Here is a 13,364-nt window from a genome sequence, read left to right on the forward strand (position 1 = left end):
ACCCAGTTTTGTGAACGGGCTAGGAGTTACATCCTACCCGATTTACCACACACGCGCGCGCGCGCCGTCCGTCCGGCCTAACTTGTTATTACCCATTGCCTATTGAATGAATCATCCATAATGGTAACCCGACCTAACTGACTGGAGATCCCAAGAAATAGGTTCAATGGGTAATAACAAGTTATGAATGATATGAGCCAGAACATGCAAAATTAATGCATGATTCCTAAAGCGAGAAGAGGATGAGTTAATAGAATCTCTTAATGAAGTCTATACTCCATATGGAGTGGAGTACCTAGCTATAGGAGTACTCTTGATAGCTTCACCTTTGTGAATGTGGAAGTGGGGCCGCTTCCTATGAAATTTGAGGCAAAATTTCTAGAGCGTTCACTAAACTGGGATAGACGTGCAGGGCCATAAATGCACGGGCTTTAGAAAAACACTTATGAAAAGAACGTGCGTGGTTTGATGTCCGAGATAGAGTTCAAGACTACGAGTCACTCTTGTTGAATCAGAATCTTACTCACTACGCAAAGGTTCAAATCGAAAGATACCTTTGTTTATGCACAATCTTAACAGAAATTGCTCGAGAAACTTTTTTTTTAAAATTCAAAGTGGGGGATTGTTGGAAAGTTATTGAATTTAAAAAATTAAAAAGGAAAAAGTGCCTTGTAACTTGAAATGAGAAGATAGAGAGTTTTGTGGTTTTCCCACATTGCTTAGGAAAACTCAATACATTGGGTTTATAAACTTGGTCTTTCTCATATGGGTTTGGGCCCCAAGGGGTACCCAGTTTTGTGAACGGGCTAGGAGTTACATCCTACCCGATTTACCACACACGCGCGCGCGCGCCGTCCGTCCGGCCGGCCTGGCCTGGTCTGGGTGGGTGGTTCGGTTCGGCTAGCACTTTATTTTTTGCATACAAAAGTATTAATGATTTTTTATTCAATTATTTTGTAACTGTAATGACTCTTCCACTCCATCTGACTGTTGATGTTTTTCTTCATTAAATCAGAAATCATTTTCTGTATTTATTGTTCACTCAGCAGCTATGTTTTCTTAGCCTATAAATACTGGCTTCATTTTTCATTTTAGAATATACAAAAACACAGAGCAATACAGAGAAAGTGTTTTAGAGCTGATTTCACAGTGCAGTGTGATCAGTATTTCCGGCTGTTTTATCCTAGGGACGCCGCGGTTGATAGTCAGCTTTGCACCTCCGAGCTGTGCCGCGAAACGTCTAAAAGAGAGCGACCTAGTCCGCGACTCAGCCTCATCATATTCAGTTTTACAGCAATTGTATCAACAATTTTTAGACGTGTCCCTTTACAATTGCTGCCATGAATACCGATGAGGTTGCTGCCTACGGTTCTTCTACTGTTGATGCCAACAAACCATTCCGGTTTGAAGGCTTGCATTTCAAAAGATGGAAACAGAAGACTGAATTTTTCCTAACCATCAAGAAGGTGGTTTCTGTTTTGACAATGGCAATACCTGTCGTTGATGAAACTGCCGAGGAAGAAGAAAAGGAAAAACAGAACGGTGAACTTCAACAGTGGATGACTAATGATTACTTGTGCAAGAATTTTATTCTCAATGCACTAAGTGATGATCTCTATGATTACTACAATGATGGAAAGACTGCAAAGGAAACTTGGGAGGCGCTGCAAAAGAAATATGATACCGAGGAGGCGGGGACTAAAAAGTATGCAGTCAGCCGCTACCTTAAATATCAAATGAGTGATGAAAAATCTGTCGAGGCGCAATCCCATGAATTGCAGAAAATAGCTCATGAGATCATCTCCGAAGGTATGGTTCTTGATGAACAATTTCAAGTTGCTGTTTTAATTGACAAATTACCTCCTTCGTGGAGGGACTTTAAGAATTCTCTCAGGCACAAAACAAAAGAGTTCTCGCTGGAAAGCTTGATCACTCGTCTTCGGATTGAGGAAGAGGCGAGAAAACAAGATCTAAAAGATGAAGTGCTGGTTGTTTCTAACAACACAAGGAAGTTTAGTTCGATGAGTCTGAAGCCTAATGGCAAGAATTTTAAGAATCAGAATCGCAACTCGAACCAAAACCAAAATGTGAATCGCAACAAAGCGAACCAGAATGGTAATCCTTCAAGGAACCATATTGTGAAACAGGCACCACCTGTTAAGAATGACCTGCCACCATTTCTATGCTTTAACTGTGGAAAACCGGGTCATATGGCACGCAAGTGTCGGAACAAGCCAAGTACTGCTCCACAGGCTAACTTGACTGAAGAGCCTTTTACGGCTATGATAACAGAAATGATGGCTGAGATCAACCTTGTTGGTGGATCAAGTGGTTGGTGGGTAGACACAGGCGCTAATCGCCATGTTTGCCACGATCGTGCTATGTTCAAAACATACACTGCCGTGGACGATAAGAAAGTATTACTGGGTGATACTCACACCACTACTGTCGCTGGAATTGGAAGTGTTGAACTGAAATTTACTTCAGGAAAAACACTAATCTTGAAGGATGTGATGCACACTCCTATGATGAGGAAGAACTTGGTGTCTGGCTATCTTCTCAACAAGGCTGGATTCTTTCAGACTATTGGTGGAGATATGTACACCATTACTAGAAATGGTATTTTTGTGGGAAAGGGTTATGCTTGTGAGGGTATGTTTAAGTTGAATGTTGAAATTATCAATAAAGATGTTGCTTCTGTTTACATGGTTTGTGATTTTAATACTTGGCATGCAAGACTCTGCCATGTAAATAAAAGGATAATTAACAACATGAGCACCCTAGGATTAATTCCTAAAATGAACCAAACTGAGTTTGAAAAATGTGAATTCTGTAGTCAAGCTAAGATAACTAAAAACTCACATAAATCAGTAATTAGAGAATCTGAACCTTTAGATTTAATACATTCTGATATATGTGAACTTGACGGTACCTTGACCAGAAATGGTAAAAGATATTTTATCACTTTTATTGATGATTGTTCTGATTTTACACATGTGTATTTGATGAAAAATAAAAGTGATGCACTTGACATGTTCAAGTTATTTGTAACAGAAATTGAAAATCAATTCAATAAGAAAATCAAGAGATTTCGCAGTGATAGAGGTACTGAATATGAATCTAGCTTGTTTATAGAATTCTATAACTCACATGGTATTGTGCATGAAAGAACAGCACCTTATTCTCCTGAAATGAACGGTAAAGCCGAAAGAAAAAATAGAACACTTACAGAAGCAGTAGTGTCTATTTTATTGAATTCTGGAGCTGCTTCTTATTGGTGGGGTGAAATTCTGTTGACTGTTTGTTATGTACTCAACAGAGTCCCGAAATCAAACAGGAAGATTTCACCTTATGAGATCCTAAAGAAAAGACAACCAAATTTGTCTTATTTGAGAACTTGGGGCTGTTTAGCCTATGTTCGGATTCCTGATCCGAAACGAATAAAATTAGCAAGGAGAGCCTATGAATGTGTTTTCATTGGGTATGCAGTCAATAGCAAGGCTTATAGATTTTATGACTTGACTGCACGAGTTATTATTGAATCAGTAGATGCTGATTTTTATGAACAGAAATTTCCTTTTAAATTAGGAAATAGTGGGGGCGAATCATCTAGTAATGTTCCTGTGGTCAGGAATAATGAGATTACTAATGATAAAGAACCAGAAATCAGAAGAAGTAAAAGAGCTAGAATTTCGAAAGACTTTGGAACTGATTTCCATGTCTATTCTTTAGAGGAGGATCCTACGAAACTCCAGGAAGCTTTAACTTCATTAGATTCTGATTTGTGGCAAGAAGCCATAAATGATGAGATGGATTCATTAGAGTCCAATCATACGTGGCATTTGACTGATCTGCCTCCCGGTTGCAAAACCATAGGTTGTAAATGGATCTTAAAAAAGAAATTGAAACCTGATGGTACTGTAGACAAATACAAAGCTCGACTTGTAGCCAAGGGTTACAGACAACGTGAAAACATTGATTTCTTTGATACCTATTCACCTGTTACTAGAATAACATCCATTAGAGTGCTGATTTCGATCGCTGCGCTATATGATTTGGTCGTACACCAAATGGATGTTAAAACTGCTTTTTTAAATGGTGAACTGGAGGAAGAAATTTACATGGATCAACCTGAAGGTTTTGTAATACATGGTCAGGAACAGAAGGTGTGAAAGTTAGACAAATCTTTGTATGGTCTAAAACAAGCACCTAAGCAATGGCATGAGAAATTTGATAATCTTGTCATCTCAAATGGCTTTAAAGTGAATGAAAGTGACAAATGTATTTACTACAAATCTGAAAAGGAACTTTGCACTTTCATATGTCTTTATGTAGATGACTTGTTGATTTTTGGATCAAATATTCATGTTGTGAATGCTGTGAAATCAATGTTGAGTGCCAACTTTGATATGAAAGATCTAGGTGAAGCGAATGTCATTCTTGGCATAAAGATAACTAGATCTGAAAAAGGAATTTCTTTAGATCAATCTCACTATGTTGAGAAGATTCTAAAGAAATATAACTACTTCGACTGTAAACCTGCATGTACACCTTATGATCCAAGTGTAAAACTTTTTAAGAACACTGGTGATAGTGTACGACAGTCTGAATATGCGAGCATCATTGGCAGCCTTCGGTATGCCACTGATTGTACTAGACCCGACATTGCATATGTCGTTGGATTACTGTGCAGGTTTACTAGTAGACCTAGTATTGAGCATTGGCATGCTATTGAAAGGGTTATGAGATACCTTAAAAGAACAATAAATCTTGGATTACATTATCTGAAGCATCCTGCTGTACTTGAAGGGTATAGTGATGCAGATTGGAATACATTGTCAGATGATTCCAAAGCCACGAGCGGCTATATTTTCAGTATAGCTGGTGGAGCTGTTTCTTGGAAATCAAAGAAACAGACGATTCTGGCTCAATCTACGATGGAGTCAGAAATGATAGCACTAGCTGCTGCTAGTGAAGAAGCAGGATGGCTAAGAAGCCTGCTAGCTGAGATTCCTTTATGGGAAAGACCGATACCAGCTGTGTTGATCCATTGCGATAGTACCGCGGCTATTGCAAAAATTGAGAACCGTTATTATAATGGTAAGAAACGACAGATACGTCGTAAGCACAGCACTGTTAGAGAGTTTATCTCAACAGGGGCTGTTAGAGTGGATCATGTACGCACTGATGATAACTTAGCAGATCCTTTGACGAAAGGATTAGCTAGAGAGAAAGTCCATAAAACCTCAAAAGGAATGGGACTATTGCCTATTGAATGAATCATCCATAATGGTAACCCGACCTAACTGACTGGAGATCCCAAGAAATAGGTTCAATGGGTAATAACAAGTTATGAATGATATGAGCCAGAACATGCAAAATTAATGCATGATTCATAAAGCGAGAAGAGGATGAGTTAATAGAATCTCTTAATGAAGTCTATACTCCATATGGAGTGGAGTACCTAGCTATAGGAGTACTCTTGATAGCTTCACCTTTGTGAATGTGGAAGTGCCGCTTCCTATGAAATTTGAGGCAAAATTTCTAGAGCGTTCACTAAACTGGGATAGACGTGCAGGGCCATAAATGCACGGGCTTTAGAAAAACACTTATGAAAAGAACGTGCGTGGTTTGATGTCCGAGATAGAGTTCAAGACTACGAGTCACTCTTGTTGAATCAGAATCTTACTCACTACGCAAAGGTTCAAATCGAAAGATACCTTTGTTTATGCACAATCTTAACAGAAATTGCTCGAGAAACTTTTTTTTTAAAATTCAAAGTGGGGGATTGTTGGAAAGTTATTGAATTTAAAAAATTAAAAAGGAAAAAGTGCCTTGTAACTTGAAATGAGAAGATAGAGAGTTTTGTGGTTTTCCCACATTGCTTAGGAAAACTCAATACATTGGGTTTATAAACTTGGTCTTTCTCATATGGGTTTGGGCCCCAAGGGGTACCCAGTTTTGTGAACGGGCTAGGAGTTACATCCTACCCGATTTACCACACACGCGCGCGCGCGCCGTCCGTCCGGTCGGTCGGCCGGCCTGGCCTGGCCTGGTCTGGGTGGGTGGGTGGTTCGGTTCGGCTAGCACTTTATTTTTTGCATACAAAAGTATTAATGATTTTTTATTCAATTATTTTGTAACTGTAATGACTCTTCCACTCCATCTGACTGTTGATGTTTTTCTTCATTAAATCAGAAATCATTTTCTGTATTTATTGTTCACTCAGCAGCTATGTTTTCTTAGCCTATAAATACTGGCTTCATTTTTCATTTTAGAATATACAAAAACACAGAGCAATACAGAGAAAGTGTTTTAGAGCTGATTTCACAGTGCAGTGTGATCAGTATTTCCGGCTGTTTTATCCTAGGGACGCCGCGGTTGATAGTCAGCTTTGCACCTCCGAGCTGTGCCGCGAAACGTCTAAAAGAGAGCGACCTAGTCCGCGACTCAGCCTCATCATATTCAGTTTTACAGCAATTGTATCAACACGTACCAACATGACTTTGTTCATCGTTGTGCGATAAGATGGCATGTTAGCGGAATTTTCTTTTTTGATTATTATATTTTACTTGTACTTTTTAGGGGTAATGTTATAAAAATGCATAAACTATACATGTTTTCTCAATTTAATTATGAACTTTAAAACGTCTCAATTGTATGCATGAACTTTCATTTTTTCTCAATTCGATACATGGGACCATAATATGATGATGTGGCTGCCAAAAATGATGTCCACTTCAACAAAATTACACCAATAAATGAGTGTCACGTCATCATATGCATCAAATTGTGAAAAATGAAAGTTGATGTATACAATTGAGACGTTTTAAAGTTCATGATTAAATTGAGAAAACATGTATAGTTTATGAATTTATTTAACATTAACCCTATTTTTTATTATTTCATATTTAATTGTTGGATTTTAAAAAACTATATATTTGCTTGTTGTTATATGGCTTTTACGTTTGTACTTTCATCTTCTTCTTCAATGATTCTATCTCGATTTTAAAAAAACTCATTATTTGACTTTGCCATAATGCATTATTAAGTCACTTCACTTGTTCTGGTTTTAGCATTAGATCCTCTATTTTTAATTATCAGCATTGAATTTTTATATATTTAGTTTTATAAAATATCAGATACTTTTGTCACAATAAATTTTAATGGTGCCAACTCAGTCCATAAAAAAAGTAAAAATTTAATGTTGACAAGAATAAAATATGTGGTCTATATTTTAATAAAATTAAAGTTGAAAATAAATAAAAGACTCATCTCAGTCGCAGTACGTGAAGTATATATAGTTTATTTTCATGGCAGGAGACCTAGTGTCTGCAAAATTAAAAATAAAAGGACCTAATGTTGACAAATAAACGTGTTGGTATTTAATATCAAAAAGTGAACAAGTATAAGGATCCAAAGATGTGTTAGCCTTTGGCTTTATTAGTGTATTTGATTCAAATTTAAAACAAACAAAAAAATCTCCAAGACTCCAACCATGTATAAATAATCGAGAAATTGGTCATTATAATCCCTATACTATGGACCGATTTCACATAAATTAAAATTAGTCTATTTTAATAATTTACTTTGTAACTTTTTAAACAGGACTATTTTATATATTAATAGCGCATAAATTGTTTCAATATTTTTATTTAATATTATATGTGAAATTTCAATATAATGGTGTTTATTTTATATGAATCTTTATAGATATGTAATTAATATTTTAATAATTCGCTTTATGCACTTTGAAAACATATTAATGCGTGCAATCAGACTTAATTTAAAGAGTTATAGATTAAATTATTAAAATATATTAAATTTGATTTATATTGAAATGTCTCACAATATTGAGGACTAGAGGGATCGTTAATTGACAAATGAATGATTAATATTGGTGTTTAATTTTGAACTTAGAGGTGTTTCAAGCGTATACTTCACATCTAATTCTGTTTCAATCAAATACAACATTAATATTTATCCAATTAAAATAATATTTCTTTTTCTTAATATCTCTATTTTTTTGGTACAAAGTAAATCCTCAGTATTTCTTCTGAATTTTTATTATCGACGGTATGTGTTTTTTTTTCAGTACATTATTTTTATTCATAGCTAGAAAATACATAATTTTTAATTTTATAACAAAAAATTATCTTTGATTATAATAAATCTAGTATATGTGACTGTATATCTAATAAAATTTTAGAAAAATAGACTAACACATGTAAAATAAGAAATTATATTCATCAAAAAAAATTAAATTCATAAAAAAGAAAAGAAATTATAACAGTGTCTACAAATAACAAATTTTCCTTATCAATTTTTCTTACACATTTTTTTATTGAAACAAGAAGTATGTAATTGTTATAAGAGTAAAATTCAATTATTTTATAGTTGAAAATTGAAATAAAAACATTATGCTCCGATGGAGAGAAAAGAAAATTCAGATAACTCATTACTCACCCATTGTGCTAGTAATTTTTTTCTATAGGTAGAATTAAATTATATCAGACGTTAGTAATTAGTTTGTCTATCGTCAAATGTTAAATTGGCCTTAAACCACTTGATCCTATTAGAATTCGAAACCGAGATCTCATGAATGCACATGTTTTTTCATCCAAAAAAACATAAAAGTCAAAATAAATTAAATACAAAAACTAGATAAAAACAAAATTTAAAAAAAGGACCAAATTAATAAAATTTTAAAAATACACGGGGCTAAAGATGAGTTTGGCATATACAAGAATATGATATGATTATGTTCAGTTTTCTACATTATCATGTTCTTGTTGTTTACACTTCCTGTCTCTATCCCTACGCCATTAATTAATTAATTAATTAATTTTTAATTAGCAAAATATATTGGTTGATCATCTACTACTAATCTTACATGGAATCCACATGTAACTTTGGTCTAATCTTACACGCCAACAATTCTTTTCTTTATTATTTTCGACAGACTTAAACTTTAATTCTTCTTCAAAAATTTATGCTCAGTGAGTATTATTGTTGCTTCAATTGTAATTGGATTTAATTAATTTAACAGCTGATTTGTTTTTGTTTTTTTGGGTTTGGTTTTTGTTTGTTAATCAGTGATTAATTCAGTTGCTGTTGTTTTCTAGAGCTGATTAATGGCGGAATTGGTAGGTCCTCGATTGTATAGCTGTTGTAATTGTCGGAACCTTGTATCTCTTCATGATGATGTTATTTCTAAGACTTTTCAGGTGAATTTCACTTCAATCTCTGATATTTTAATCCAGTTTTTAGTTTGAAGATGAGATAATTTAGCTGTTTTTTTTATTTTACTTTGATTATAAATTCTGTTTATTTATGATAACTTCTAATGTAAATTTTGTATTTGCGTTAATTACATGTTCATTTGACTGAAATGATTGGACTACGTACTCGAGAAATACAAATGGACTCCGTCAATCATGTTATCCGTGGAGAGAGTCGATAAAAATTGCAATATGTCATTAAATTATTAAAATTTCTACTTAATCACGTGATGTGTTTAATTTATTGGCTCCGTGTATAGATAGCGTGCTAGATAAAGTCTTATGTGAGAATTTATCCGACTTATTTGTGCCGATTCATGTCACGGCAGTCGTGTTTATGACCGATATTGCTGATTCGAACTCATTAATCCTTCATAATTCTGTCACAAATTAGTGACTGGAAGTTTCAACACAATCTTTTGATAGTGAATTGTTCGAGCCGGTAGTCTTAATTCCGGTGAGATTTTTTCTGTGTTTTTCGGGTTCTTAAGAAGAACTTAAGTCGAGAAATGAATAAGGGAAAGCAGAAAATCATAGGGAGTTTCATTCAGTTGAATCTTGCATTACAAACCTGACATAGTTGCTAAGGTTTTACTAGTTTATTTTGTTGCTTCTTTCATTTAAACTTCTAGAGATTAATATAATACAAAATTTGGTTTAAAAATTTCAAAATCTTGCATAGGGAAGACATGGCCGAGCGTTTTTGTTCTCCCACGCGATGAATATTGTTATAGGAGCTAAAGAAGATCGGAATCTTCTCACTGGTCTACATACCGTTGCTGATGTTTACTGCAGTGATTGCGGTCAAGTGCTGGGTTGGAAATACGAGCGAGCTTATGAGGCGTCTCAGAAGTACAAAGAAGGGAAATTCATACTTGAGAAATCAAAGATTGTGAAGGAGAATTGGTAACACATTGTTCATTTTAATGCATATAATTTTGTACAGAAAATTCCTGCAACTGTATTTGTTATTGTCACACATTGTTCATTTATGCCATGTCCTATATTCTTAGTTATCTCATTTAGTAATTGATTATTCATAAAATATCAATATAGAAACAGAAGATACAGGCAATATGATTTGATGAGTTTTAGGCTGTTTATAGAGGCAGCTGTGAACATCTTGCTTGACAAAAGAACAAGACAACATTTTCTACACAAAACACTACTATCCACTCGGGATGTATAGAAACCGAACAAAACCGATATATTTGGTTCCGTTTTTGGACATAACAAAATTTCATTCAAGATTTAGTACAAACTGAACCTATTAGTTTAGTTCGAAGTTTTTTACATACATAAATTTGGTTTGGTTCAGTTTAAAAACAAAACAGAATGTTGATTTGATTCGAAACTGTTTGAACCAAATGCACAACCCTATTGTATCCACACCTAACCATATCAACAAAATAGTAGCCAATCTTATGTACCAAAACCATACCTCAGATTATTGTTAGCTGTCTTCTACTCTCTCCCAATTCTGTTCGAGCCGTTCTTGGCGGAAAAGCATATCTCTGAGAGTGCTCTGCGCTTCCTTCACTCTAACACCACCTTCCCGTATCTGAATATCCGCTGCATCCTTCTCTTCTAAAACTCTAGCCTTGTCAGCTTCGAGCATTTCTATTTCTGTTCTCCTTTCACAAAGTTCTACCTCGAGTTTTTCGAGCAACTCTCTTGTATCTTGAACTCGAGCTTCAAGAGGCGCCATGTAGCTTTTCGCCTTAACAAGATTAACCTCGATCTTAGCAAAAGCCTTTTTTGCTTTAGATGATTGATGATCAAGCGTCTCATAGTCATCAATTATTATCTTCACACTTTGCGAATTTTCTTGCACCTCCTTCTCAGCCTTTTGAAATTTCCAGCAGTTTAAAATAAAGCTGCGCACAATGGCATAAAAAGATCGGTAATCAGCATTAACGCCTTTAAGGTACAAAAAGGCGTTGTTTGCTTGATCGATCATTTGACCAGCATCATCGTTATTTGATTTTGTCATAAGAAATAACGCCAGCCCCTTTTTCACTCCGGAAACTGCTAATTCATTACATTGAAGCATATCAGTTGCAACCCCACTCGAGTCGGGTGGTCCTGAAAGTGCAGAAAGTGGATCACTATGTTTGTCATTTTCCTGTGCCGCCTGCTCTGTCACTGTGGCCTCCGCAGCAGCATTGCGTCGAGCTAGCTGAGTTTTTAAGGTCGGTGGATCCTTCTCTGCAAGATCCTCGATCTTAATCATTTTCCTGGTCCTGCACTCTCGTCCTTCCTCCTCGGAACTCTAGATTCAAGTAAATGATTAGTTCTTAAAAGCATCAGATGATCAATAGATTACATTGAAAATGGATCTGATAACAAATAGTTCTAACAAAGTATCATCACATCAGATAATAACTTGCTGACAATCTTTAAACTTCAACTTCTAAGGATGTTACATTTGGAAAATTCTTCATTTAAACTTCAAAAATCTTGATCAATCAAGAAAATTATCAACATGCAAGCTCAAAACAGATTCTAAACTTCTTGATCGAACTAAGAATCTTCGCATGCATGCAACCGAAAAAACCGATAAATTAAGGAAAAATTCTTTAAAATACACTAAAAAAAGAAACGAACTTACCAAAGGAGAGTCCTTTTGTTTGGTAGACTTAAGAACAAAGGTTCTGGGCTCTTCTGTTGCACAACTTTTATCTGCTTTGACTCTGCGTCTGAGTTCACGTACCTCCATTGTTGAGAGCTTCCTCACTTTCGCGGGAACCAAACAAGAAGTAGAATAGAAAGCTTCCTAAGCTCTAAGAAAACAAGAAGAATGTGATCAAATACATTTCAATCAGTATTTATACATGTCAGAATGGGTTAATGTCATGCTAATTAGATTGCCAGATAGTTTGAAATTTAAGTTACATTGATTTTATGTGTTTAAAATATTTTACATCTCCAGTGCCAAATCACCTCACAATGCTATAATTTAGCATTTAGTATAAAAAATACATCTCCATTGCACTTCTATTTCATGTGCTAAATTTAGCATATGCTAAACTTTGTGCCAAATTTGTTAGAAAATTTAGCATATGCCAAATTTTATTATATGCAAATTATTTACAGATTTGCCATCAATAATGATAATCACTTGTAAAATTATAAATTTAGCATTTAATTTAGCATTTTGCAATAGAGTGAATTTCAATAACATGTGCTATATGTAGCATTTTATTTTATTTTATGCTAAAAATAGCATAAAAAATACAACATGCAATGGAGATGCTCTTAACGATCATATTAATGTTATTGTGTTACTTATGTTACCTTGTGTAGCATTGTCCTTTTAAATTTAGCGTTGGGTTAGGATTAAGTTTTTGTAATACTATTAATTAAAAAAATATAATTCTAATCCAACATTAAATTTAAACGGATAACATTACAGAAGGTAATACAACTAACAATTTAGTTAAATAAATTATGTTTTACCAATGAGCTGTACCTCAAACGGTATAAGCGCTAGTCAGCAAACTGCTAGGTCGTGGGTTCGATTCCTCCCACAAGCGCTTCCCCTCTCCAATTATCAAAAAATAAATAAATTATGTTCTTATTGAATTTAATCATATTAAAAAGTGGATCGACTTGATATGAATACGACTTGTTAATTTATTCTAACACCCTTAAAAAGAAGTATCTTACAAATTAAATTGAACTGGTTGGTTCAATAGTTTGATTGCAATTGAAAGTTCAATTCGATTTATTTTAATTATTTTTAAATTTAATATATAGTTTAATTTTTTAACGAAAAAAATTAGAAATATAACTCATTATGTTGTAAAATCATCTTATTTTTAATTTACTAATTAGAATGTGTAATCGTTTTGTGTCTTTTTTTAATTTCTGATCCATTTACTAGTTTGAATTTAAAATATGTAGAGTTATTTAAAAAAAATTATATATTATATATTTTTGTATAAATTTAAATAAACTGAATAAACTGATAATTGAACCATAAATATATTATACATGTTCAGACGACCGATCAGTTTTTAAAACACGGATGTAAAATTCACTTTTTATTTAGAATACACTTAGATTTTACCAGTTGGCCAA

The 13,364-nt window shown here is 34.3% G+C and overlaps 2 protein-coding genes across 3 annotated transcripts; one reads left to right on the plus strand and one right to left on the minus strand.

The window, feature by feature from the left end:
• Positions 1-8,798: 8,798 nt before the first annotated feature.
• Positions 8,799-10,297, plus strand: LOC126685743 (protein yippee-like At4g27745). 2 transcript variants are annotated; one of them, XM_050379689.2, is made up of 3 exons: positions 8,799-8,999; positions 9,097-9,227; positions 9,964-10,297. In XM_050379689.2, exons 2-3 carry the CDS (start codon positions 9,135-9,137, stop codon positions 10,189-10,191), a joined length of 321 nt encoding a protein of 106 aa, XP_050235646.1. In that variant the 5' UTR covers positions 8,799-8,999; positions 9,097-9,134; the 3' UTR covers positions 10,192-10,297. The 2 variants fall into 2 exon arrangements, with proteins under 2 accessions (XP_050235646.1, XP_050235644.1); XM_050379687.2 differs by having other exon boundaries at positions 8,800-8,999; positions 9,126-9,227.
• A 50-nt stretch (positions 10,298-10,347) lies between these two features.
• LOC126685742 (uncharacterized) lies at positions 10,348-12,208 on the minus strand. Its single transcript, XM_050379686.1, has 2 exons — positions 11,893-12,208; positions 10,348-11,553 (listed from the first exon to the last, which is right to left on the minus strand). Exons 1-2 carry the CDS (start codon positions 11,998-12,000, stop codon positions 10,735-10,737), a joined length of 927 nt encoding a protein of 308 aa, XP_050235643.1. The 5' UTR covers positions 12,001-12,208; the 3' UTR covers positions 10,348-10,734.
• Positions 12,209-13,364: the final 1,156 nt, after the last annotated feature.

This window comes from Mercurialis annua, linkage group LG6, assembly GCF_937616625.2.
Source record: "Mercurialis annua linkage group LG6, ddMerAnnu1.2, whole genome shotgun sequence".
Lineage (NCBI taxonomy): Eukaryota > Viridiplantae > Streptophyta > Magnoliopsida > Malpighiales > Euphorbiaceae > Mercurialis > Mercurialis annua.

What these genes read in the sequence shown, in the direction of transcription:
- LOC126685743 (XM_050379689.2), top strand. Translation starts at nt 9,135, where the DNA reads ATGGCGGAATTGGTAGGTCCTCGATTGTATAGCTGTTGTAATTGTCGG. An exon ending in TTATTTCTAAGACTTTTCAG is followed by an intron (nt 9,228 to 9,963) that starts GTGAATTTCACT and finishes AATCTTGCATAG; the next exon opens with GGAAGACATGGCCGAGCGTT.
- LOC126685742 (XM_050379686.1), bottom strand. Translation starts at nt 12,000, where the DNA reads ATGGAGGTACGTGAACTCAGACGCAGAGTCAAAGCAGATAAAAGTTGT. An exon ending in AACAAAAGGACTCTCCTTTG is followed by an intron (nt 11,554 to 11,892) that starts GTAAGTTCGTTT and finishes ACTTGAATCTAG; the next exon opens with AGTTCCGAGGAGGAAGGACG.